This window comes from Drosophila persimilis, unplaced genomic scaffold (genome assembly GCF_003286085.1).
Source record: "Drosophila persimilis strain 14011-0111.01,24,50 unplaced genomic scaffold, DperRS2 tig00000002-arrow-pilon, whole genome shotgun sequence".
Lineage (NCBI taxonomy): Eukaryota > Metazoa > Arthropoda > Insecta > Diptera > Drosophilidae > Drosophila > Drosophila persimilis.
Genome location: NW_020825289.1, coordinates 3,830,056 through 3,853,905, shown reverse-complemented (window position 1 = coordinate 3,853,905; position 23,850 = coordinate 3,830,056). Strand labels below are relative to the sequence as shown.

At 44.8% G+C, this 23,850-nt stretch overlaps 5 protein-coding genes and 1 pseudogene across 7 annotated transcripts; 3 read left to right on the top strand and 3 right to left on the bottom strand.

Annotated features, from left to right (window-relative positions):
* Positions 1-943: 943 nt before the first annotated feature.
* LOC6590056 lies at positions 944-7,659 on the bottom strand. Of its 3 annotated transcripts, none has more exons than XM_026985611.1 (7): positions 7,579-7,659; positions 6,667-6,886; positions 5,612-5,950; positions 4,955-5,541; positions 2,085-3,620; positions 1,914-2,026; positions 944-1,851 (listed from the first exon to the last, which is right to left on the bottom strand). In XM_026985611.1, the coding sequence occupies exons 2-7, from the start codon at positions 6,822-6,824 to the stop codon at positions 1,639-1,641; spliced, it is 2,946 nt and encodes a 981-aa protein (XP_026841412.1). In that variant the 5' UTR covers positions 6,825-6,886; positions 7,579-7,659; the 3' UTR covers positions 944-1,638. The 3 variants fall into 3 exon arrangements, with proteins under 3 accessions (XP_026841412.1, XP_026841413.1, XP_002015529.1); XM_026985612.1 differs by lacking the exon at positions 7,579-7,659 and adding an exon at positions 7,376-7,448; XM_002015493.2 differs by lacking the exons at positions 944-1,851; positions 1,914-2,026; positions 2,085-3,620 and adding an exon at positions 3,861-4,681 and having other exon boundaries at positions 7,579-7,655.
* Positions 7,660-10,188: 2,529 nt separating this feature from the next.
* On the bottom strand, positions 10,189-10,663 carry LOC6590055. Its single transcript, XM_002015492.2, has one exon. It carries the CDS (start codon positions 10,503-10,505, stop codon positions 10,230-10,232), a length of 276 nt encoding a protein of 91 aa, XP_002015528.1. The 5' UTR covers positions 10,506-10,663; the 3' UTR covers positions 10,189-10,229.
* An 809-nt stretch (positions 10,664-11,472) lies between these two features.
* LOC6590054 (ubiquitin-like protein 5) lies at positions 11,473-11,956 on the top strand. Its single transcript, XM_002015491.2, has 3 exons — positions 11,473-11,558; positions 11,615-11,753; positions 11,823-11,956. Exons 1-3 carry the CDS (start codon positions 11,520-11,522, stop codon positions 11,864-11,866), a joined length of 222 nt encoding a protein of 73 aa, XP_002015527.1. The 5' UTR covers positions 11,473-11,519; the 3' UTR covers positions 11,867-11,956.
* A 133-nt stretch (positions 11,957-12,089) lies between these two features.
* Positions 12,090-12,727, top strand: LOC6590053 (anaphase-promoting complex subunit 15). The gene is made up of 3 exons (XM_002015490.2): positions 12,090-12,241; positions 12,306-12,393; positions 12,450-12,727. Exons 1-3 carry the CDS (start codon positions 12,113-12,115, stop codon positions 12,560-12,562), a joined length of 330 nt encoding a protein of 109 aa, XP_002015526.1. The 5' UTR covers positions 12,090-12,112; the 3' UTR covers positions 12,563-12,727.
* Positions 12,610-14,160, bottom strand: LOC6590052 (succinate dehydrogenase [ubiquinone] iron-sulfur subunit, mitochondrial). Its single transcript, XM_002015489.2, has 3 exons — positions 14,042-14,160; positions 13,299-13,735; positions 12,610-13,226 (listed from the first exon to the last, which is right to left on the bottom strand). Exons 1-3 carry the CDS (start codon positions 14,102-14,104, stop codon positions 12,833-12,835), a joined length of 894 nt encoding a protein of 297 aa, XP_002015525.1. The 5' UTR covers positions 14,105-14,160; the 3' UTR covers positions 12,610-12,832.
* Positions 14,161-15,677: 1,517 nt separating this feature from the next.
* Positions 15,678-17,420, top strand: LOC6590051 (annotated as a pseudogene).
* Positions 17,421-23,850: the final 6,430 nt, after the last annotated feature.

Here is a 23,850-nt window from a genome sequence, read left to right as displayed (position 1 = left end):
CAACTAAATTAAAATTTCAGGGGGTTCTGGTTCTGTGGCAATTAAAACAGATGTTTGTGTGTGTGTGCGTGTGTGTGTGTGTATAGGTGAATGGTAGGAGCTCTGTTTGTAATTACGCCAAACACGTGAGCAATGCCTGTAATTTAGACGCGAGTCAAGGAACACAAAGGCCCAAGGCCTTTGTCCTTTGTCCTGGCCCGGGCATCTCAAACATTTGCCGAATGCCAACCCAGGACGTATTCTACTTAGTGCAATTTCATCCACGTGCATATTTTGCCCAAAATTATACAAGGCACTCCATCACTCTGTTCCAGCTCCGCACACTGTCAGCCCGAGGTCTTTTAATTAAGTGCATGCCTTCGTTTTCGGTTCGAATTTAGGTTCCTTTGACACGACTCACTCAAATTGCAATTTATACGACAGGTTGGCATCTTGTTGTCGACTCAACTCATATCGAACTACTAGCCAAGCAGAAGCTCTGCGAGTGCGCCAGCCAGCCAGAAAGCGTTTAATAAGTGAGTGTATACGGGAAATGGATTTCCAGACTTGTGTCTAATAAATAATGCGAAATTAGGACAATAATCAGTGTTCCAGTACGAAGAGCAGTGAAGGATAATTTTCTTTAATTATAAAAAAGGAAGATGGATAACGATGGTTAAATATAAGGACAGAGGGTCGTACAACAGCACACTTTTGTGTGCTCTCAGCGAGTTCTGTAACTAGAATTTCTTGCATTTTTTAAACTTCCCGTGTTTATTGTACTCTGAGCGTAGAGCCCTGAAAAAAGCCGTGATGCAGCCGGACACGCTAATTACTTGCCTGCTAATGGCTTTGACAGCCATTCATTCTCCCTCCGCTCTCGACAAGATAACGTTTTAATTACTCCGTGCAATGCATTTATTGTAAAAAATAGGATAGTCTTAGATAAAAAGCGGCATGCCGATAAACTGTGCCAATTAAGTGAACTTACAAGCAAAACATGCATAGAAAGAGTTTTTAGGCCAAACTATCAACTATTTTTGGGATCGCTCTTTAATCTTATCTAGAACGTATACACGGGTAGCTTGAAATGGACAGATTGGTACATATATTTGTGCATTCCATCCAAGTGTGAGAATTTTATCTGTTCCACTCTAGGTAGCATAACTTAGTGATAGCTTAAATTTATGATTTGTAGAAAGTGTGTGCGGCTTTGACGAGCCATGACTGACCTTAAAACGAATTCAAATGGCAAACATGATAAAATATATCCTTAAATCTGTTATTCGGGGAAGAGGCTGAAAGGAACTGATGACACGAGTTCTTCGAGTTTAAGACAATGTAGATCTGAATAAATATTATAGGACCTTGCCTGGACCTATTTACCTAGGTATGTATGTACAAACTGCTCCTATCGGATTGGCTATAAAAACACTCATCCATCTACGATATGATACAACAACACTTACAAACTATAGCCTTAGATGTAGCATAAGTAAAGAGGGCGCTTTGGATCCGTTCTTCCATTCCCTCGCGGCGATATATTGTTGAGTTTTCCTTCTTAAGGCACAGATATTATGTACACCTGACTGAACTTAGGTCACTAGACTGGGGAGTGGAGAGTGGTGGGTGGTGGGTGGTACGGCGGCAGAGACAGACTTAAGAGGCTGGCGGCTTGCCATGCACTCGAAACCGGTAGAGGCATGTGTAGGTCGGCTGGCCATGATTTGTCTCGATGCGCAGCTCAACAATTTCGTAGGGCCGTTGGATTTCCAGGTTCTGCAGGGTAAAGTACTGCAGGGAGGCGCCATTGTCCTGGTACTCGTACTCACCGAACAGCACCGGGTCCTGGTCCTTCTCGTGCTCCAGCCCCTGAGGAATCAAATGAATCTGAAATGAACTATGCAAACTTTTAAATGAGATTTCTCACTTACCCAAACGGTAAAGTTACGTGGTGCAGAGTCAATGCGTCCTGTGGGCGACAGACTTTTGGGAATGTGCTCCAGTGTAAACCCAGTGACATACACCAAGGAGTTTAGCTTAAGAACTGTAAGATAATGGCCAATGTAAGGTTTTTCAGGGTCGAATTAGAGGTAAAGACTTGCCTAGAAATCCGGGGAACCCCTGAAAGGCCCAGCACTCGCCAGGCTGCACATTGGGCGAGATGGCCACACGGGGCGTGTTGGTGGGATACCACAGCGGAATCCCAAAAACCGATATCTGGGCTGTTTTGGTCTGATAGCTCTCGGTGCAGCGTGTGGACAGGATCTGGCCACCTGCCGATTCCAGGGCAAAGTCCACGAGGCCCGTCTTGTCAGCATCGTACGTAGCTAGCACGGCCTTGACTATCTGACGCACTGCCTCCTCGCCGATTTCCCCCTCGATAGAAGAGTTACTTTCATTATGCTTGGCCTCGACGGCCAGAAGAATCTCGCGCTTGAGCCGCTCACTAATTTCGCTCATCAGCACGATGCTGGAGCGTTCAATCTCGTCGCGGATGTTGTTGTTGGTACGCTTGTTGAGCTCCAGTAGCTGCTGCTCCAGATAGTCTTTGGCCACGAACACACTGCGCACCCAATTCTGCAGATCGATGTCGTCCAGCTTGGCCCCGTCCTTGCCACTTCCCATGGTCGATTGTTTGAATCCTAGAATCTCGACCAGAGAGAGTTTAACCTGTTTGTTGAGCAGGAAAAACTGGGAGTCGTTTAGGGCTGCCAGCTTGGTTTCGATCTCGGCCAGCAGTAAACTGAATCGCTGATCGCTAGCCAGTTCATGCTGCTGCATGCGCTCCAACAGATCCTCCTGACCGATCTTCAGTCTGCTGATAGACTGTTGAAGATTTGTATTCTCGGCCTGGTTGTCGGAGAGTGCCAGCTTGATAAAGGCGATCTCCTTTTTCAGGCGATCGATTTCTTGTTCGGTGGCATGCGAGCCGGAGCCGTCTTTTAGCACCTTCTCCTCCTGTAGGGCCAGATTAATTCGTCCGTCCACGAAGTCGGCCAACTTTGGGGAGCCTAAAATACGTTCCAGTAAAGCTCCCCAATCGATTTTCTCCAGCAGCAGCGTGTAGTGGGATTCCTGTAGGTTAACTTCAGCCTTGATCAGCCTGTTGATCTCCTCCAGGTTAGCTGTCGACAGTCTCGCCTCCGGCTGCCAGTCGCCCGACCTTTGCAGCTCCAGCTTCAGTTTGGCGGCCAAATCATTCAGATCCTGTTCACTGAGCTCCACCTTGGCAGTAAAATCCTGGAGGTTCTGCTTCATCAGCTGAACGATAATGTGAATCTGCTGAGGCGAAAGCTGCTGCTCTCTCTGCGTATACTGCTGCTGCTGCTGCTGCTGCTGGAGTTTCAGCTCCACCAGCTGCTGGACATAGCTGTTGACGTGATTCAGAATATTCTCGTATTCCTCGGCGGTAAGGGCTTTCCGTATGCTCTGCTCTATGCCCGCCATGTTCGACTTGATGGTTTCGGCTTCTTCAGGAGCCCTAGGCACCAAAGGCAGCTCCAGCAGAGACTTCAGCGAGGCTGTGGCGCTGGACAGATGCCCACGCCACGTGGCCAGCAGAGTCAGAGGCAGCGGCAGCAGGGCCTGGACATGTTGAACGTAGCTGAGTTTCTGATCCTCCTGCAACAGCGACCAGGCTGGCCAAAGATAAAGCGAAACAAGGCATTATTAGTTGGCAGTCCTTCTACATTCCGGTTACCCCCACAGTTTTTAGATATTCAGGGCATGGGCTACGGGGGAAATTCGATTTTTGGGGAATGCCAACACATGAAGAAATGCAGAAGGATAGAGTTCGGTTCTGGCCAACTAATATTGCTTGTCGTGTCTACTTACCATTTCGCATGATTCCATCAAATGGCAAATAAAACAAACGATTCTTCTTGTCTTGATGTTTTGCATGAAATCGTTTGCAGTTTATTCTTTTGTACAAGACTCTTACACAACAAACAGTGAACAAATTACAATTAACGTTGTCCGACAACAATTATAAATTGTTTGAGGCACACACATGTTCGGTTCATGTGAATGAATGTAAATCATTTATAAAAATGTTCTGCAATATGTATAGGTGGCGGCGAGCTCTATCCTTCTTCCATCAGCCTGTGATTTGACATTTTGTTGGATGTTGTTGGGGGAATTGTGTGGGTTAGTGATGTGGGGAAATGGAAAGGAGTTTTATATGTATGGACAGTCAATGAGCAGGTAAAAAAAACTCAACAAAAATAGACCAACTTGTGGACGAACCGGACTGACAAGCCGTAAGAAAATGAATCAAATGCTTTTTAATTTGTACTTCAATTGATCGTAAAGTTAACACATATCCACGATCAGATATGGACAGAGAGAGAGAGAGAGAGTTTATCTATCAAGAAAGCAGCTGCTGCAGCAGCTCAAAAATAAAGCGGCACGATAGCAGCTCAAGATGTTCCCTAAACACGCTCATAGTAGACCTGATCGTCGGCCTGAAACAACTGGCGTCCGCGGGCTGCCACGTTCTGGCCGATAGTTTTCAAATACAGCAGATAGTCGTCGGCCCAGTCACGCACGCGGACCGCCTGCTCGGCGGCCTGCGAGCGCACCGATTCGTACTGCGCCTGGTTCAGGTAGTCACCGACATTGATCTTGGGGAAGGTGAACGTGTATTCGGACAAGGATTTGGGTGGGAAAGTTTCGTTGGGATGGAGGTAATAGAACAGACCTGCAAAGGCGAAGCACATTAGGCATTGGTCTTTTGGAAATGGCCATAGTAAAATATATATGCACGTGGCCCGTGGCCATGGCTATTTGTAGATCTATGTAAATCAATGCAAACGTGTTGCTCTCCACAACGTTCAGTCGCGCGTATAAATAATTCCAACAGTGGTCGACTCTATGCATATGGCACTAGTTGTCGACCCAATTCAAGGTCAGGGCGCACGCTCACATATATTTTACTTAACCTCCGGCAAATGTGTAGCACAGCTCTACTCACCCGTCAGCAGCAGCAAGGGCAGCAAGATCAGCAGCAGTATGAGAAAACGCTTCTTCGACTTGTTTTCCACATCCGAAGATCTCAGCAGCCACGTGTCCAGACTCAGTACCGATCCAACGAACAGATAGACGTATTGCAGAAGACTCGACAGACTGTCGCCCATGGCATTGCCAATCCGTCCTAGCACACTGCGTTCTTGGTTCCTTTGCTGCCTGGCGTAATAGGTTTGATACGCATTCGTCTCTGTGGCCGAAATGTTGGTGATGCGCGTCCACATGGTCGTGACGGTGCTCAGGACGACATGGATGAGACGGACCAGCCAAAAGCTCTGCTTTTGCTGCTGTCCAAACGTTGTGGCGTCCAGCTCGTCTGCCGAATCGTAGTTCAAGTACTGCGATTTCCTTGACTGGTAGCGACGACGGATGAGCTCTTCCTGGTCCGGATTCTGCTGGACCATTAAGTTCACACGGGCATCATGGTTGGCGAGGCTACGACGAGACATATTGGGCATGGCCACAACACCTGGGGCCAATTGGCGGCGATGTGGGGACAGCTGTGAATATGTGTAGTCCGTCTTGGGTGTATTGCTGGAAAAGAGAGCAGATTTCGTTAGGTGACTGTAGGACCAGGAAAAACCAACTTCAATCCTCTACTAACTTCCAATATTCGCCAGCATTTTTGTACTCGATATAGGCGACGCTGGGATCCACCGTACTGTGGGTGCCGTTCGAGCGCTTGCTGCTGTTCAGCTGCTCGCGGGCGGTGTTCAGCACATTTTGCTTGGTCTCCAGTTGGATCTTATTGTGGGGGGTCGATGTGGCACCCATTCTGTTGGTGGTGATTGACGTGACTGTTGTGGTGGTCGAGGTCTGTTTGCGCTTAGCGTCCGGAGTAATGTCATCGGCCGAAAAGTCGGAGGTCATCTGGGAAAATGCTTTGTTCCGTCCCTTCTTGCTGATGCTCGACTCCACCACGACACTCTCCTCGATGATCGTACTGCAAGTGGTGGGATATAGAAAGCTGTTTAGTAAGGTTTGGCGACAATATCTCCACTCCGAAACTGTGTAAAGCAGTTCTACAACGACGTATCAAAACAAAAATATAAAAATATGCTCATGAGCTGCTCTGACCTTCAGTGTTTAATGCCCGTCCGCCCCAGCATGCTGGGTTTTGTGGCTAAAACGTGAAAACGAATCTATGATGGCCAGCCCAGAGCATGTTGCTGTGACTGCCAGATGTCGTCATCAACGAAACGACGACGAAGTTTATTTGATTCATCAACTACACGGTAAAAATGCGCGCCAAAGCCGAGTAAAGCTACATATACCACAGCCGAACACACCCTGTACGGCAAACGCACACACACAGATAAACATGTGGATTTGCCTTCGTTTTCATTTGCCCGCCTGCTCTTTCGAAATTGAATTTCGCGTCGAGTGTAAATAACAAGGAGATGACGTCATGGACCCAAACACCGCTACAAGCAGACACACTGTATGGGGTTATTGCTATGGTTGCGACGCTGCCCCAACGATTGTTGAGACTCGCGTGCCTGGGCCACATGCCGAAGAAACTCCATTTACTTCCACTGCCCACCCGAAGAGTATTCTAGACTGCTGATAGCAATGGCATGTTGAGTGATAAGCAAATGCTGTAATTAGGTCTATTTTGGGAAGGGAGAACAACCCTTCCCCCCATTCGGCCATACTCACTGCACATTGGGAGCCTGCGCCGACTTCTTCTTCTGGTGATGCACATGTCCCTCCTCGCCAGCATGCTCGCAATTCTCATGATCGCAACTGGAGCGAAGGAAGGGGGTCTTGGAACGCGAACGACGTCGCGTCTCTATCTGGTACGTATCATCGCTCATGATTAGATTCTGCTGCTTCTCAAATGTCTTAGGGCCAGCTGAAGGTTGCTGCTATTGGTTGGCTGCAAACGGAATGGTAAAATGGAAATAAACATTAAAAGGTTTTTGTATGTGTGTGTAAACTAGGCGTGGGTTGTTTACAATTGGACAGACAGACAATCCACAACACAACGGATTTCTCCTAAGAGACCGTAATGACGAAATATTTGACATACTACTTTATGGCTAATTTGTAGTTAACTTCTATGCTCGAGTGCTTATTGACAGAAGCTCCCTCCCACAGCATGAGCATTAAATTATGCAATGCGATGCGTGTTGAAATGAGCACAGTGCCTGGTTTTTAATTAGAATGCAATGGGTAGGTAGGGGTTAGTGTAGGCAGGCTGGGGGCTAGAAAGATTCAGTCTAAAAATAAAGCAAGAGCCATTTCGAATTGCGAATAGCTTGTCAATGACCGTGGAGTGCGGCGAAAAAGTGTTTTCTCTTTAATTCTCAGCAGAAAGGAAAATTTCACAGACATAAGTGGAAAGAGGCGTGTACAGGCTGCCTACCAGAAGAATAATCAATACAAATTGCCCAAATATTCGTTCCGAGCGCACGCAGATTTCGTTTAAAATGAAAACCTAAACAAGTTTTCCATAGCCGCGTCACTAGTAGCGTCGACAGCGGCGGTTTAGGTGAAAAACGGAAGCACACACACAAACACTCTCGAATCTCAACATGTTTAAGCATGTATGGCGCATTTTCCACTTACTTTTTACACATACAGTTTATATCGCAATTGGTGGATTTAGAGTTTAATACAATGTTTAGGATATTTGCAAGGGCCGCGCCGTTTTTTAGAATAACACAGAAGCGTGAAAATCACGTCTATCGGCGAAAAAAAATGCTAACAAAATGTTAAAACATGCCGTCAGACCAGTGTTACCATTTTAGCTTATTTTAAGCTAGATTTGGCTTTTTTTTAAACCAAATTGTTGTAAAATATTTGAAATTCTTATAGCTTGAAATCTAGCTTATTTAAAAGTTCATTTAGCTTATTTTGGCTTAAAATAATTAGTACAAAACAATTTATGTTCTATGATTTTTTTGTAATATTTGTTAATTTTTAGCGAGAAATCTGATAAAAATCATATTTTTTGTTCATATTTTGGTATCCAATTTTGTGTATAAATGTATAGTCATTTTTCGTTGATAAATTTTAGTCACACTACAGTATTGTTTGCACATTTACATAAGATAAAATGCCGAAAGTGTCTTATAATCAAAATTTCCACAATTTCTGTCTAAATTTTTAAGAATTTAATGCAATGCAAGCATGGCACAAACTAAAAAAATACCTTTTATTAAAAAGTCCTCAAGAAACAGAGGAGCAGGAGGCTGTGGTTTGTTTGTACTTTTCTGAGCACTCGGCCACAGCATAATGAAGTGGAAAAAATCATGTCATTACTTAAATAATAAATAAAAATAAAAAATTATATCGACAAAATTAAAGTATCCATGATTTTGATGTTTTTTATGTTTTAAGCTATTTTTTAAATTTTTAGCTTATTCTAGCTTATTTTTTTCTTCAATCTAGCTTATGGGGACTCTCAAAATCTGGCAGCACTGCGTCCGACCATCAGATATATACCAAAGTATACCGTCTCATTTTAAAAATATACCGTAAATATACTGACGAATTCAAGTTCTATTTTACATATTCCTCGTTTTTGATATTCCGGGGAATAATCTCAGCTATATAGCACATTTAGCCATACCCACATAATTTTATACGATTCATGAATAATTTTTCTACTTAACTTCTACTTTTGCATAAAAAAAGGTTTTAGCGAAAATGGTCAAACAAAAAAGGTTTTAGCGAAATAGGTCACAATAGGTCAAAAAACGAAAGGGGATAGTCTTTCCAATTGCTCAATTTCTTTATTCCCTTGAATAATTCTGGCTAACTAAAACCCTTAATTATGCCCACAATTTTAGGCTGTTGATGAATAAATTTTCTTCCAGATTGGCTAGTTTTTAGTCCTTGCTTTCATTGTATTTTGGCTAAAACAAGGCTTAAACAAAATAGTTCAACAAAAAACAGTCACAATGTTTCTCGTATGTGAAGACATGATGCGTTAATATATTTGGTCTTATGATAAAATTAGTTTAAAGTATTAGTTTGAAGAATTTATTTTTGCTCCTTTTCCCTCGCCATAATTATTATGATGTCTTTGACCAGTTTGGAGCTAAAATTCTTTAAGTTGTATGGTTTTCAAGTGTATTTAAATACCCATTGGCCTTAATGGGTTAAAAAGTGGTAATACGGCTTGCGTTAACCAAAGATAGTCACTAATATTCGGGGAAAATTATTACTTAATAAGAGAACTAAGTATGCAATTAAAAAACAAATACAATTACTAAATACGAGAAAGGTACGTGAATAATAGTAATGTAATAAGAGGAGGGAAATTAGTCGTGGATATGATATGGTAGAGTGAATTATAATCCGAGCTGAAGACCCTATTAGGGGAGTCTGAAAGGAATCGTGCAGTTTTTGCGACTCAACAATTCAGGGCTATCAACGTTGTGCATAAAAATCACACTAAGCTTTTTTCTACGGTTTATTAATATCAATCTACTAGAGTACAATGGCATTCTCACAGCTGCATCGTAGTTAAGGCCCCGCAGAAAACAACGTTAGTTTTTATACCCGATACTCAAAATGAGTATTGGGGTATATTAGATTTGTGGTAAAAGTGGATGTGTGTAACGTCCAGAAGAAATCGTTTCCGACCCCATAAAGCGCCTAGTGCTCAAAGACTGTAAGAGCTAGAGCAACAAAATTTTATGTGTGGACTTCTGGGATATGTCACTGTTTCAAGTATATTTCAAAACTTTGCCCCGCCCCCTTCCGCCCACCCAAAGGGCGAGTTCTGTGGCATCCACAATTTCAAAGATACAAGAAAACAGAAAACGCAGAATCGTAGAGGGCTAGATCTTCTAGAGTGCAAAATCTGAACCTGATCGTATAATTATTATAGCCAGAATCAAGAAAAAAAAATTCATTCTTTCTCGCTGTGTCTCTCTCTAACACACAGGTTACATGGTCGGCTTTGCCTATTGCGAAATGTGAGTTCAAGGATCTCAGAGATTATAAGAGCTAGAGAAACCATATTTGGTATCCACACTCCTCTGATATCGGACCTTGACCATATCTATCAGATTCCTGAATCTGGATCAAATCGGATAATAATAGCAAAAAAGGAACAAATTAATTTGCAGTGGCAACGCAGCGCCCGACGATAAATTTGATAAATTTTAATCAAAGGCCATTATTTTCTTATCCAAAGTAAACCAATATAATTTATTTTCAGTGTGTAAAGAGTTTCTTGACATATGTACTGTATATGTATTTTCTAATCAGGTTCGCAGCAACTGCAGACAGTATGGGCCGGAGCGACAGCAGGTGCCGCTGCATATTCGGAGGTCAGTGGTGAGGGGTATGCGTCGGCAGAGAAAGGGTGGACCGCCAGGCGTGTAGCACTGCCGCTCGCAGACCATGCCCCCCGCCGGGACTCGGACGGGTGTGGGCCTGCAATGGCCGTTGCGCACTATTTGAGCGTGAGCTTCGAACGGCAGCGCTGTCATCAGCACCATCATCGACAGCAGAACCAACAGGGAGCTGGAGCAAGTCATTTTCGACTCTTTCTGATATAGTTTTATGATCTGCGTTTTATATGTAGTGTTCTCAGTAGCAGCGCAATTGAAGCAGAGAAATTTACCGTTTTAAGCTTGGACAAACAATAGAACAGTTTTCCTCCTCCCAATAATGAAAAGAAAAAACCCAACAAAGGTCGCGCAACTGTTTTTTTTTTGTTCAATTTACAAAAGCAGAAAAAAGAATCAAAAAACAATAAATTACGAGCAGATGTTTTTATCAGATCAATGGACTCCTCCGATCTCTTGTTAACAAGCCTCTGCCCAATTGATTGAGAAAAACAAGCTTCAAGAAATAACGTTCTATCTAAAGTTAAGATACACCAGCATTACATAATAATTATGACGAGTTTGACCGAGCGAAGTATCCAGGAGGAGAATTGATTTTTGAAGTTCCATTTTAAAGGAAACGTAAATTGCCATAGGGTGTAAAACTTCCATAAGCTCGGTGCTTCCCTGCATCATTTATTCAATTGCATTCGTATCCGTGTCACTCATTCACTTTCAAACAGTTCCACTTTACCGCGCAGCTCTAGAGATTATCAATAGCCTTTTTTACCGCGCGAGATTTGCTCTCTTTCAGTGTATTTCTGATTTTCTTGGTTGTTTTTTAAGTAAAGAGGAAGAAGAATTGTACGAAAAGAGGAAGGATAGGATGGACAACCAAGAAGAATTTACAAAAAATATTATTTTCCGCGATTTAGCTCAAGTTGCTGACCTGTTTAAATAGAGGGGGGCTGAGTGGGCTAATAATGCCACGAAAAAATGAGTTCTAGTTCGGCCTGTAAGGACAAGGTATATTAGGCAAAAGGGGTGGATTTTACCTGCATGCGTTGGCTTTTCTGGGCCGTTTTAACGCTTCTCCATACCCTCTGTTTCCAACCATTATGTAGCAGATGTGTAGCAAATGTGTAGATACCGTGCAGTTCTTTTAACAGCTGGTCTTCAATCTGTCCCTCTAACTATAATTTGCAGTGGAAATTGTAGACAAAAATGATAGAAATAACTTGCAACGATCGACTGGGCAAGAAGGTAAATACCTAAGCATGCATAAAGATTGTGCATAAAATTTCACACATATCCCGCAGGTGCGTGTCAAATGCAATCCGGACGACACTGTTGGAGACTTGAAGAAACTTATAGCGGCACAGACGGGCACAAAGCACGAGAAGATTGTCCTGAAGAAGTGGTACACAATCTACAAGGATCCCATCCGCCTATCTGATTGTACGTCATTGAATAGTGTACATCCAACAATCTTTTAAACGTTTTCCTTTTTGCACACCTCTCCTACAGATGAAATCCATGACGGCATGAACTTGGAACTTTACTACCAATAAATATGCATTAGTGATGCCTTAACCTTAAGCATCGCGCGGGTGTCCCTTTTTATAGCTTCTATAGATAAATAAAAAAATTTTAAAAATACATATTTTTTTGCCTTTGTTGTTCTGGTTCGATATCTTTTAAGCAATTTTGTTCGATAGAGCGAGCGCGTTGTGGCGTTGCCATATCATCAAGAAGGCGTCTAACAAAACAATAACAAGAGTGGAAATTAAATTTGGACTGTCGAAAAACTCGTAATAATGCCAATGATACCTTTCTTTCCCAGTCTGAAAGTGTCGGTGGCCAATCGCTATTGGCTTGACATGGCGCCAGCATCCGTTAGCGAGGAGGCACAGACCAGGCGCTACGAGGACGAGCGTAGCAACTGGGTACGGACTGCACTCTTCGCCTTAATTTTGGGCCACAATTTGCAACCATTGTTTTTTTTTGCAGCGCGAATCCCTCAAAACTGCTGGGACCGACTTGCAGCCCTTGGGCAAGATGCTGACGATACCAGGAATCGAGACGGATGATGAAGATGGTGAGTTGAAACGAGCTCTTCTCGGAAGTCCCTTCTATAGTGTCCCCCTTCTATAGCCAACGACGACAGCGAGGACACGGACAGTCACGACGAGGAGGATGACGAGACCAACGATCGCGTCATTCCAGTCACTCAAGACTTTTATACGCCAGATGATGTTGATGAATGAGGCGACTTCACTCTCAGCCCATTGAAGTTAATGCAAAGGCAGATTCGTTAGTGGATACACGATTAACTATTTATTTTTCCGTCACACAACGTTCCCTTCAAAAACTATAATAACATATTTAGTTTACTGTAAGCTTAAATAAATTAAAACATTGTAAGCAAATCAGTTGGAGGATTTCGCACTGGATCTGTCGATTATGTTACAATTTTGCAACTAGTTGCGAACTGGTTTCGGGAAAAGCACGAACAAAAAAGATCAGGAAACTGGGCTTTACTTGTGCAGAGCCGCTGTCTCCAGCTTGGGAGCTGGCTTCGAGGCGAAACCAGCAAGCAGCTTCTTGATCTCGGCAATAGCGCGGCCTGGGTTCAGGCCCTTGGGACAGGTGCGCGTGCAGTTCATGATGGTGTGACAACGATAGACGCTGAAGGGATCCTTTAGTTTGCTCAGACGCTCGGCAGAGTTCTCGTCACGCGAATCGATGATCCACCGGTAGGCCTGCATAAGGACAGCAGGTCCCAGATACTTCTCGGCATTCCACCAGTACGATGGGCAAGAGGTTGAGCAGCAAGCGCACAAAATGCACTCGTACAGACCATCTAGCTTGGAGCGATCCTCCACCGACTGCAAGTACTGGGCCCGGCCCTTCTTTTCGCCAGCTTCGTTTCTGTATGAATGAGGTAGAAGTGAGAAAAGTGATGAGAGCCATCAAAGTTTTGTGGGCGTTCCGTCTACTTACTTGCGCTGCAGCCAGGGCTGAATATTCTTGTACTGCTCGTAGAAGTTGTTCATGTCCGGCACCAGGTCGCGCACCACATACATGTGCGGCAAGGGATACACCTTCAGCGACTTGGAGGTGTTGGTATCGATCTTGCTAATGCAAGCCAACGTGTTGATGCCGCCAATATTCATGGCGCAGGAGCCGCAAATTCCCTCGCGGCACGAGCGACGAAAGGTCAGAGTCGGATCCATCTCGTTCTTGATCTTGATGAGCGCATCCAGCACCATGGGGCCACAGTCGCGCAGGTTCACCTCGTAGGTCTGCATGTGCGGCTTCTCGCCAGCATTGTCCGGGCTCCAACGGTAGATCTCGAACTTCTTTATCTGCGGCTCCTTGGCCTCCTTGGGCTGGGCCTGTTGATCTAACTGGGCTGTGCCATTGCTGATAGCGCGCAGCTGCAGAGATACAAAGATAATATTAGTCTGCTGGTCTGCTCTCGTGTGTGTAAGTGTGGCAGCCCGAATGTCTGGCTGCAGTCACGCCATAACGATTTTGTCCAATTGCTGGGTGCAATAACGTTTACATAATCGAAAATGTTCGTCTTACTTTTTCAAACTGCGACTCATTCGTTGTGAATTTCGGTTTTAATTATATCCCAAGCAGTTTTGGCCCGCCTTATATAACTGCACTGGCCGAAAAGCCGCCCGCCCATGAGCTCTGCGGCCAGGAGACACCATTCCCATGTCCCATCCTCTTCTCACCTGGTGACGTGCCGCCAAAGAACTGGCACGGCTCAATACTTGTCTAGCTTCGTTGACCAACATATTCTCGTAGTCTGTTTGGGGAATTGAAACGGCACTGCGTTTGCAATTAAATTTTAAAAATTTTTATAAATTTTATTGCACTGTTTTCAGTGACCGCGGACTTATCGATAAAATATACCGTCCTACCCTCAGAAATATACCAAAATGTACCGCCTCATTTTCAAAATATACCGTAAATATACTGACGAATTCAAGTTATATTTTACATATTCCTCGATTTTGATCTTCCGTCGAATATTACTAGCTATATAGAACATTTAGCCATGCCCACTCAATTATGTACGATTAATGAATCAATTTTCTACTTGACTGGCCTATTTAAAACATTTGCTTTTATTGTATTTTGGCAAAAACAAGGCATAAACCAAATAGTTCAACAAAAAAAAGAGTCGCAATGTTGCTGGTATTTGAAGACGTGATGCGTGTATAGCCCTTTGTACACCCTAGTTGGCTAATTTTATATGAAGATCAAACGTAATTTATTAAGACCATTTCTCAAATTGATATTCTTTAGACATATTCAAGTACCTTTTTAGTATCTTGTATATATTTATGTCGATCCTGATACCTACTAAACCTTGGAAGACAAACGTATTCACAATTCTATAACATTCATTTCCCTCAGGGTATGTGTGCATGGAATGAGACTCATTGTTGTCAATCGGGTAAAAGAGGTCCTTACCCGATTCAAGTTCGGATTTCGGATTCGGGCCATTACCGACTCAAAAAATACGACAAATTTTTGGCTCATAATATATTTGTAAGTGATATTTTGGTTGGACTGGCGGAAATATTAATATGGTCGCTAGTTTTCTGAATTCAAATCAAATGAACCAAATACTTTTGGCTCTGTTTCATGTACAGGGAAAATATCTATATTTTTGTGCGATTAACTGAACTTATCGGCCATTTATTTCAAAATAAAAATCTCAACTATTGTTAATGATACAATTTTTCCGTCATTTAAAAGTTATGTTCGGTAAATAATACGTATTCACGTTCGAGCGGACCCATCGACTATAGTGTTTTCATGATCATATCATATTTCTGCGCGGCTAGAACCAGGGCGAACCAAATAAAGGGATAACACATTGCTCAATCTGGATGATATTGTTATTGGCGAAAGCGAAGATGAGGTCGATGACAATGACGATAATGAGGAGGGGGCTGCAGAAGCAGCCCACTCGATTTCAGTAATGAGGAGGCCCCAACAAACACCGACGACGAGGGTTTGAAAAGCGGCGATCCGAACTTCAGCCGACAAATCAATCCGATTCCGATGAGGAATAGTCCTTTTTTTCTATTAATTAAGCGAAAAAAACTTATGTCGATTGTGTGAAATGGATTGAATGATTGCTTCCCTCGATTTGAGAGGAATTCAAAGAGGAAAAAACTTTGTTTTAAGAATCAATAATACATCGAATCTCAGGAGGAGTTTGGAATAATGTTTCGTTCCAGATTTTGACCCTTGTCTAAGCTGCTGGCACAATTCTTTTCTAAATTTGTTATTGGGAAAAAACAAAATTTAGTTCGGAAGTCTGTAAAATAAGTGAAGTCTTGTAACTCATCATTAGGCGATGAACTCTGTACGCTTGATGTACAGGCGTATCCAGTGCGCATCCCAGGCCAAATGTAGAGGTGTGGTACAGCGACGGCAGTACGCCGAGAAATGCGACTCGGTTATTAAGGGCGTTGTGGTGGGCGTGTACGCCAAGGAGGGCGACCGGCAGCCCAAGATGACATCATCCGGCGAGAAGTTTGACGATCGCGTGCAGGGCAAGATCTCGGATCTCATACGCGAGACTGGAATAAAGGGCCAGCTGGGAAAAGGCCGAGTCTTCATGAACGTGGATGCGGAGTTCCGTGCGGTGGCCGTGGTCGGCGTGGGACAGGAGGGTGCTGGCTTCAACGACCTGGAGATGATCGACGAGGGAATGGAAAACGTTCGCGTCGCTGCCGGCGTGGGTGCTCGTGCCCTTCAACTGCAGGGCTGCACAGATGTCTTCGTTGACTCGATGGAGTATCCGGAGCAGGCGGCCGAGGGGAGCTCTTTGGCCGTCTGGCGCTATCATACTAACAGGCGCCTACCGACCCGCATACACATTCCCAAATTGGAGTTGTACGACTCTCCCGACTCGGATGCCTGGCTGCGTGGCTTGTTTAAGGCCGAATCGCAGAACCTGGCACGTCGCCTGTCCGATACGCCTGCCAATCAGATGACGCCCTCAATCTTTGCCCAGTCAGCGGTGGATGCCCTGTGTCCCTGCGGGGTATCCGTGGAGGTACGTGGCATGGACTGGATTGAGTCCAAGAGCTTGAACAGCTTCTTGATGGTGGCCAAGGGCAGCTGCGAGCCGCCGATCATCTTAGAAATCGCCTACTGCGGCACCGCACCCAAGGACAAGCCAATCCTCCTGCTGGGCAAGGGTTTGACGTTCAACAGCGGGGGTCTCTGCCTCCGTCCAAAGGACTGTTTGTCCATGTACCGCGGCTGCATGGCCGGTGCAGCAGCCTGCGTCGGCGTCATCCGTGCCGCCGCCGCCCTGTCGCTGCCCATAAATATTACGGCACTGCTGCCATTGTGCGAGAACATGTCCTCTGGAATGGCGGCCAAGCCTGGCGACGTAGTGACCCTTCTCAATGGCAAGTCGCTCGGCTTCGTGGACGTCAGCAAGGCTGGTGTGGTGGCAATGGCCGATCCCTTGCTCTACGCTCAGGCTGCATACAAGCCGTGCATGGTCGTGGACGTTGCTACAGTTGGCTATGCCGTCTGCCCAGCGCTGGGAGGATCAGCCGCGGGGTTTTTTAGTAACTCCAATTTTCTATACAAGCAGTTCGAGAAGGCCGGTGCCCTTACGGGGGATCGCATTTGGCGGCTTCCCCTGTGGCGCTACTTCAAGGAGCTGATCATGCCGAACGAGACCTTTGACATCAGCAACCGCGGGCGTGGCCCCGCCTCCAGCTGCATCGCTGCCGCCGTTCTGCACGAGCTGGTCCCTTGCCTCGATTGGGCCCACCTGGACATTCGCAATGTGGGCATGCTGACGCGCTACAACCCGCTGCCGTATCTGCTGAAAGACTGCATGACTGGCCGACCCACACGCACCATCGTTCAGTTCCTTTTTCAGATTGCTTGCCCAGACAGAAAGTAATCTTATTTAGTTCGTTACCTAGTTTCTTTGTTAATGTTCCTCGTTCCAAATTTGTTTTGTACTGAAGTCACCGATATTTTTACACAAATGGCCAAGAGGGACACGCCCAGAGCTTACACTACACAAGCACACAAGACATCCACAATTTTATTGTTTAATTTTAATCCAGAATAGCTTTAAGGAAGAAAAGACCATGCTTTTCGAAGAAAATCTCCATATTATTATGCACATGCATATTTCATATTTCAGTGGTAGGTGGAAAGGGTGCTTCTGCTGTAGCCTTACAAATTGTTGGGGAGAGGAGTCTGTCTCATAGCTCATAACTGGAGAGAAAACGAGGGGGAACGTTGTGAGTTGCTGCGGACACCGCAACTCTACAGTTATACCCGATACTTAGTCAGTATGGCTCTCCTCCGGCAGACGCCTCTAATATTAAACGACACGACAAAGAGTGCGTGCGAGAGAGACAGAAAATCAGTCTGAGCGTGACGTCGGGCGCTGCGTAGCCACTGAAAATTGTTTTTTTTTTCTTTTCGGCTATAAAAATTATCCGATCTGATCCAAATTCAGCAACTGGATAGATATGGTCATTCTCTATGATTATTGTGGATGCAACAGATTCTCGTCCTTTGTGGGGGCGGAAGGGGGTGGGGCGAAATTCTGAGATATACGTTTTATAGTGATATCTAACAGAAGTGCGGATACCAAATTTGGTTACTCTAGCCTTAATAGTCTCTGAGATTTGTGGTTGCCCCAGATTTTCGTACTTTGCGGGGGCGGAAGGGAGTGCGGCGAAATTTTGACACAAAACGGTCAAGGTCCGATATCACAGGAGTGTGGATACCAAATTTGGTTGCTTTTGCTCTTATGGGTTCTGAGATCCTTGAACTCTTTTTTTTCAATTGGCAAAACCGATCAGAAAACCTGTGTGTTAGAGTGAGACAGAGCGAGAAAGAGTGAAATTGTTTTCGTGATTCTGGCTATAATAATTATAGGATCCGGCTCAGATTTTGCACTCTATAAGATTTAGTCATCTTCTACGATTCTGCGTTTTTAGTTTTCTCGTATCGTCGAAATTGTGGATGCCACAGATTTTCGCCCTTGTTGGGGGCGGAAGTGGGCGGGGCAAAGTTTTGAAATATTTTTGTAGCAGTCACATATCACAGAAGTCTGGATCCAAAACATCGTTGCTCTAGCTCTTAAAGTCTTTGAGCACTAGGCGCTGAAGGTGACGGACAGACGGACGGACGGACAGACGGACAGACAGACATGGCTCAATCGACTCGGCTATTGATGCTGATCAAGAATATATATACTTTATGGGGTCGGAAACGATTCCTTCTGGACGTTACACACATCCACTTTTACCACAAATCTAATATACCCCAATACTCATTTTGAGTATCGGGTATAAAAATACCAATTATTAAATAATTTGCAAGACCCAAATCTATATAAGAAAGTCCTTTGGATTCACAGTGGAAAAAAGGTTCCATTTTTTTGCATAGTGATATCGGGCGACGACAACAACAAAAACTTGTTTATACAATAGAGGGATCTCTGTAAATATATTTCGCCCGCTTTTCCAGCCCTACTTGTTGGCTCGAAAAATGGCTAAAAGTTCCCGCGAAATTCAAATCATTTTCAGAAAGACCCTTCTAAAAGAAAAAGAGATACTACATCGAAAGAAAAGAACCACATTTTCTGTGCATATACGATTTTTCTTAGTCCGGCAACAGCAAATGGATCATCAAATTCAATCAGATATCCAAAATCTCGAAACGACAGAATCCATTAACCAAATTGACAAATTAAGGTAACTGGAATCTTTGCAAAGGCCAATGATGAGGTGTGTGTGTTTTTGTGGATGTGTCCCATGGATGAGCAAACTTATGAACTATACTCAACGCAATGAGTGTTCTAATAGTGTTCCATTGACAACTTTTAATTGAGCGGGCTTTGATTGAATTTCCGCATCAACCGCTGCTCAGGCAGCCAGCGCCTGTCATTGTTTTTCCTTGGCCAAGGTCTTTGGCTTAATGGGCACTTGACAAGTGCCGGGACCAACTATTATGTAAAACTTTTAAATGGCGTTTGTTGAACCCCAGGAAAACGGAGAGCGGGAGAAGCCCCTTTGTCAATTGTTCAGTGACCTTTTCTTGCCGGAGAGAAGGAGAGCGGAGAAAAAGTTTTGCGGCCTGCCGCCCCATTGCCTTCCAATTCGCACCTAGGAAAGAAAAAAAAACCTCAAGTTCAGGGAAAAACAACCAGGAGTGGGACTTCAGCCTGCTTTATGAGTCGCTGCCTCGACTGAAAAGAAGAGCAAAACTTTCTCGATGTTAAAGCAAACAGAGATACACTAAAGATACAGCTCAGGGAAGCGAGGGATGGACGGACTCCACCTGCTTCCGTAGCTCAGCCCCCATTAAAGGCAAATAAAAACAATGGCCAGAACTTAAATCAAAACGTTTGAAGAGCACGCCAAGCGAGAGATTTTATTTGTGTTCTCGGAATTCATTCGGCAAGTACGAGAGAGCGATAGGGAGGCCGAAACAAAGTCCTTTCGATTTATCTCCCCAGCTGCGAATTGTTCTAATTTCATCTTGAGTACTGCCAATGCATGCAAATGACGTCAACGCTGGTGGGCGCCGACTAACTACTCAAGCATGGACTGGAGAGGAGCCTCAAGACTGGTTTGCTTTGTGTCTAAAATCATGGGAGGCTGTCTGGCTCACTTTGACGGCTTTGGCTAGAATTGACCCATATAATTAAGCGCCAATACATATTCCACATGATGAATTGAATTCCCATCGTCTATGTGCTTAAAATGGATATTCTTTCAGCAGATTTTAGTCCCATAAAGAAGGCTCTACTGTGGAAAATGATTGATTTGCTGCTATAACAACCAGTTATCTATCTTTCTGGCGACAAATACACCAATGTCTGTGTTTGTGTGTGTTTAGGTGACAGCTTGAATACCTTTTCAATAGGGCTAACAATAGACGCAGGCTGCACGAAAATAGCAATTTTATTCGCACATTTGTCTGGCTGCACGTCTGTTGGCCTGCTGTTGGTGAGTGCTAGTGTGTATCCGTGTTAACTGTGTGACAATATTGTCAAAGTTTTGTGTATTAAACTGGCATTCATACTCGGCAGTAGTCGTACGTCATTTCCCCGGGGAGCCATAAAAAACAGACACCCACGCAGACGCCTCCCGCCAATGTAATGCGACAGTCCTTGGTCCTCAGTCTGCCGGTGTGTGCGACCACTTGACGCAGTTTTGTTACATGTTCCAATGAATTATTTATGGAGAAATCGTCGGCGCAAACATCGATAGCCCCTTGTTATATATGTGGGACATTCAATATGCCATTATGCCATTAAAATGGCAGAAAACCCTTCGTAAATTGACACCAATTGCCGACAATTGGCCCAAAAATTGAGGCGGCATTCCAGGGATAGGCGCAAATATCTGGCTTACTTAGCAAGGGGTCGGGTCTCAGAAGTATATATATTTATCCAGAATAGTTGCCAGATCTCTAAAAAAAACTGTGCCTCGGCATGCGCTGACAGCTTGCTTTGAGTGCAAAATCTTGTTTTATTTTAAATACATTTTTTATGCTTCCGTTTTACCTGTGTTCAAGGGCCCTGCAATGTTAAAGACAGGACTTTAGCGAATAATAAAAATATATGTATAAAGAGAGGGAGAGCACTGGGAGCTACAACACCTGTGCGGAAAATAAAAAAAGGGGGAAAATACGAGCCAAAGTTGCCCTCAGCGATACCAGGTATTCTTCCTTGCAGTTGGGGAAAATGGTTTTGCTGGATGCTTTTTAATTTAAACCAACTCGAGAGGGCGGTAGAGCGGTGTAATCCAAGAAGGGCAGAAAAAACTATTTATCAACCTGATAGCGAACGAACTGGTCGCCAAGTCACGCGGGACCTGCCTGTTGACAGTGACGACAGCCAACAGGCAGCAGGCAGCAGGCAACAAAGATGTCGGGCCGAGACAGAAGGCTCAAACAAAACTCAAACAAGTTATCAAGAGCGCATCAAGCGCGACAGTTCGAGAGAGTCCCCTCCTTCCCTCCCATTGTCGTCACTGTAACTGGAGCTGGAGCTGGAGCTGGATCTGCTGTTGGCCCTCATGCTGGATGGACGCTTAAGGCACGCACGGAACGATGGCTGCTTCGGATAGTGGCACGTAGCAGAGGGCCCATTATTATTACTATTGTTGTTGCTGCTGGTAGCGCAGGCCGGGCACGAGTACGGCATAAATGAAGGCGAGGGCGTTGTTTGCCACGTTGACAGTCCACAACAGCAAATGGGGGCCAAAACTGGAATACAAAACACGGAGAGCAATCTATAGGAAAAGTTTCTACGCCGAGAGATGTGTGAGAATATATGAGGAGAGAGCTTGAAGGTTAATAGGTTCCAGCGAATTACTACTTAATCATGGCTTTTGTCCTTGGTGTATCATGACTAATTCCCCCAAATTTGCATGACTCCAACCAAAGAAATACTTATAAATAAGTAAGGCTACATGTGGGTCACAGATAAGTGCTCATATCCCTCAAAGACAGTACAGTATTTGACTAGGAGAAGCAAGGACAACAGAGTCCCTGATTCTGGTCCCGGACTCTGCTCCTAGTTCTGGCTAATGTTTGCACATTTAATAGCCGCTGGGCTGCCTTCATTAAATACGCAAACACAGTCAATAACACACAAACTGCACAACAAGACTCTAGCCAAATGCGATATTTGTACAATAAGTATTTGCTCGCCGCGCAAGGGTCTGGGCTAATCAAACAGTCTGCTGGGTGAAGAGTGGGGAGTCCTTTCAAGGTCGTTTCGGGCCTGTCTTTAAACGCTGTTAATGCGATTCCCATGCGATAAGCGTCGCATTAACGCAGTAAGCCACAAGTAATCAGCAACCAGACAAGAATCCTCGTCACACCTGAGCGCCATACGCCATCGGCCATCCGCCATGAGCCATCCGCATTCCGCAATCTGTAATCCGCAGTGCGATTCAGGAGCCATAAAAGTCGCTACGAGAAGGCTTTAACGGCTACCCCGACACCGACCCCGACCCCGACCCCGACCCCGACCATGGCCCCGGCCCGTGCTAAGCAAGGAGCGTGAAGCCCGTTTATTAACCTGCCCGGACAGGTTGCTTAAACTGCTCGGCCGCTTATGCAAATGTATGTAAAGTGTTGTACGCGCCACGGCCAAGCACGGAGAGAGTAAACCCTCAAAATGAAGTGAGAAAATAAAATTAAAACTTACACACTCAGTTTGAGCAGGCTTTTGCTATACCCAGTCCCCAAGTTTGAACCGTGTTTCCTATACCCAGCTCTAACCGGAACCCTCCTGCCGCCTCTGCTCTGTGGAGTTTAGCAATAAATTTCGAACGAGTCAAAGGCAGAATAGAGTGGCCGAAAGCACTGACTGGCTATAGAGATATAGACAAAAAGAAAGGTAGAACAACATGTAAATTGCTTGCGATATCGCTGCTCGGTTTTTCTAGCCGATGAAGCACAGGTGGTGCCGCCGTTCTGAGCACCCAATACCAAACCCCTCGCGAGTATGAATGGGTTCGGTTCCCTGCTCGCACCCTAGTCAAAGAACCCATTAGAGCAGCTGCTGAACGCCATTGAACTTTCCTCAAGGTGCCAACAGTTTCTGGGCGGGGGAAAGTTTTCATTCATCGGCATCGGCTCGCCGGCATCCATTAATTAATCCAATTATAGAGCGATTAAGGCCCGAATCGCACCTTACGCCATTCGCCACGTGGTGCCGTCAGCAGCATTTTAATTGCATCAATATGCTCATTCCCTCAGAAGGAGCATTCCGAGAACTGCAAATAATGAGGAAAACAATGCAGCGAGCACACTCAAAGAGAAAAAGAATGAATATACGAGTTCTCTCAGCCCAATGTGCGGGTGGGCTTCCCTACCACGCACTCTATAATTAAATCTAAAAACAATTGCATAAAATTATGCTCAACAAAGCGAGAAATTAGTTTTTTAGTAGGGGTGTTTCTGTTTCCTCCTAGCCATGACATGCCCTACTCTGGCTGCACTTGCTGGTAGTTGGCTTGCAGATGACAGCGTTTGCCATTTATTCTCGACCATCCCAGCGATGTCCTCACAAAATCTCATGGCCTGTCCTCCGTCCCTTCAACCTTTCTCTGGGTGTTTATGTTGGGAGTTTTGTTGCTTTCAAGGATGTCTTGATTTGCCGAGTCTTAATTATTAAAGCAAGTCTGGGCCACTGGAGAAACCCTTCTGCCATTTAACTGAGCTGAAGGAGCCGCCTTCCAAATTGTATGCGTAATTATGAGCGTCCCGTCTGGCGGAGCAACAGCTGCAGAATGAGGACAGCCAGGACAACCCAGGGGACAGCAGCAAACACAGTCTCTGTCATCAGTTTGTGCTGCTAGCTAAAAGTTAATTTTAAGCACACATTTCACCGAGCTCATTAAGCACACAGTTTGCTCTTCCTCTGCTCCGCTCTGCTCTGCTCTACTATGCTTATTCTCGGTAAATCGCGTGAATAATCAAGTTTTTGGTTGAATGCAAATGAAGGGGGAGT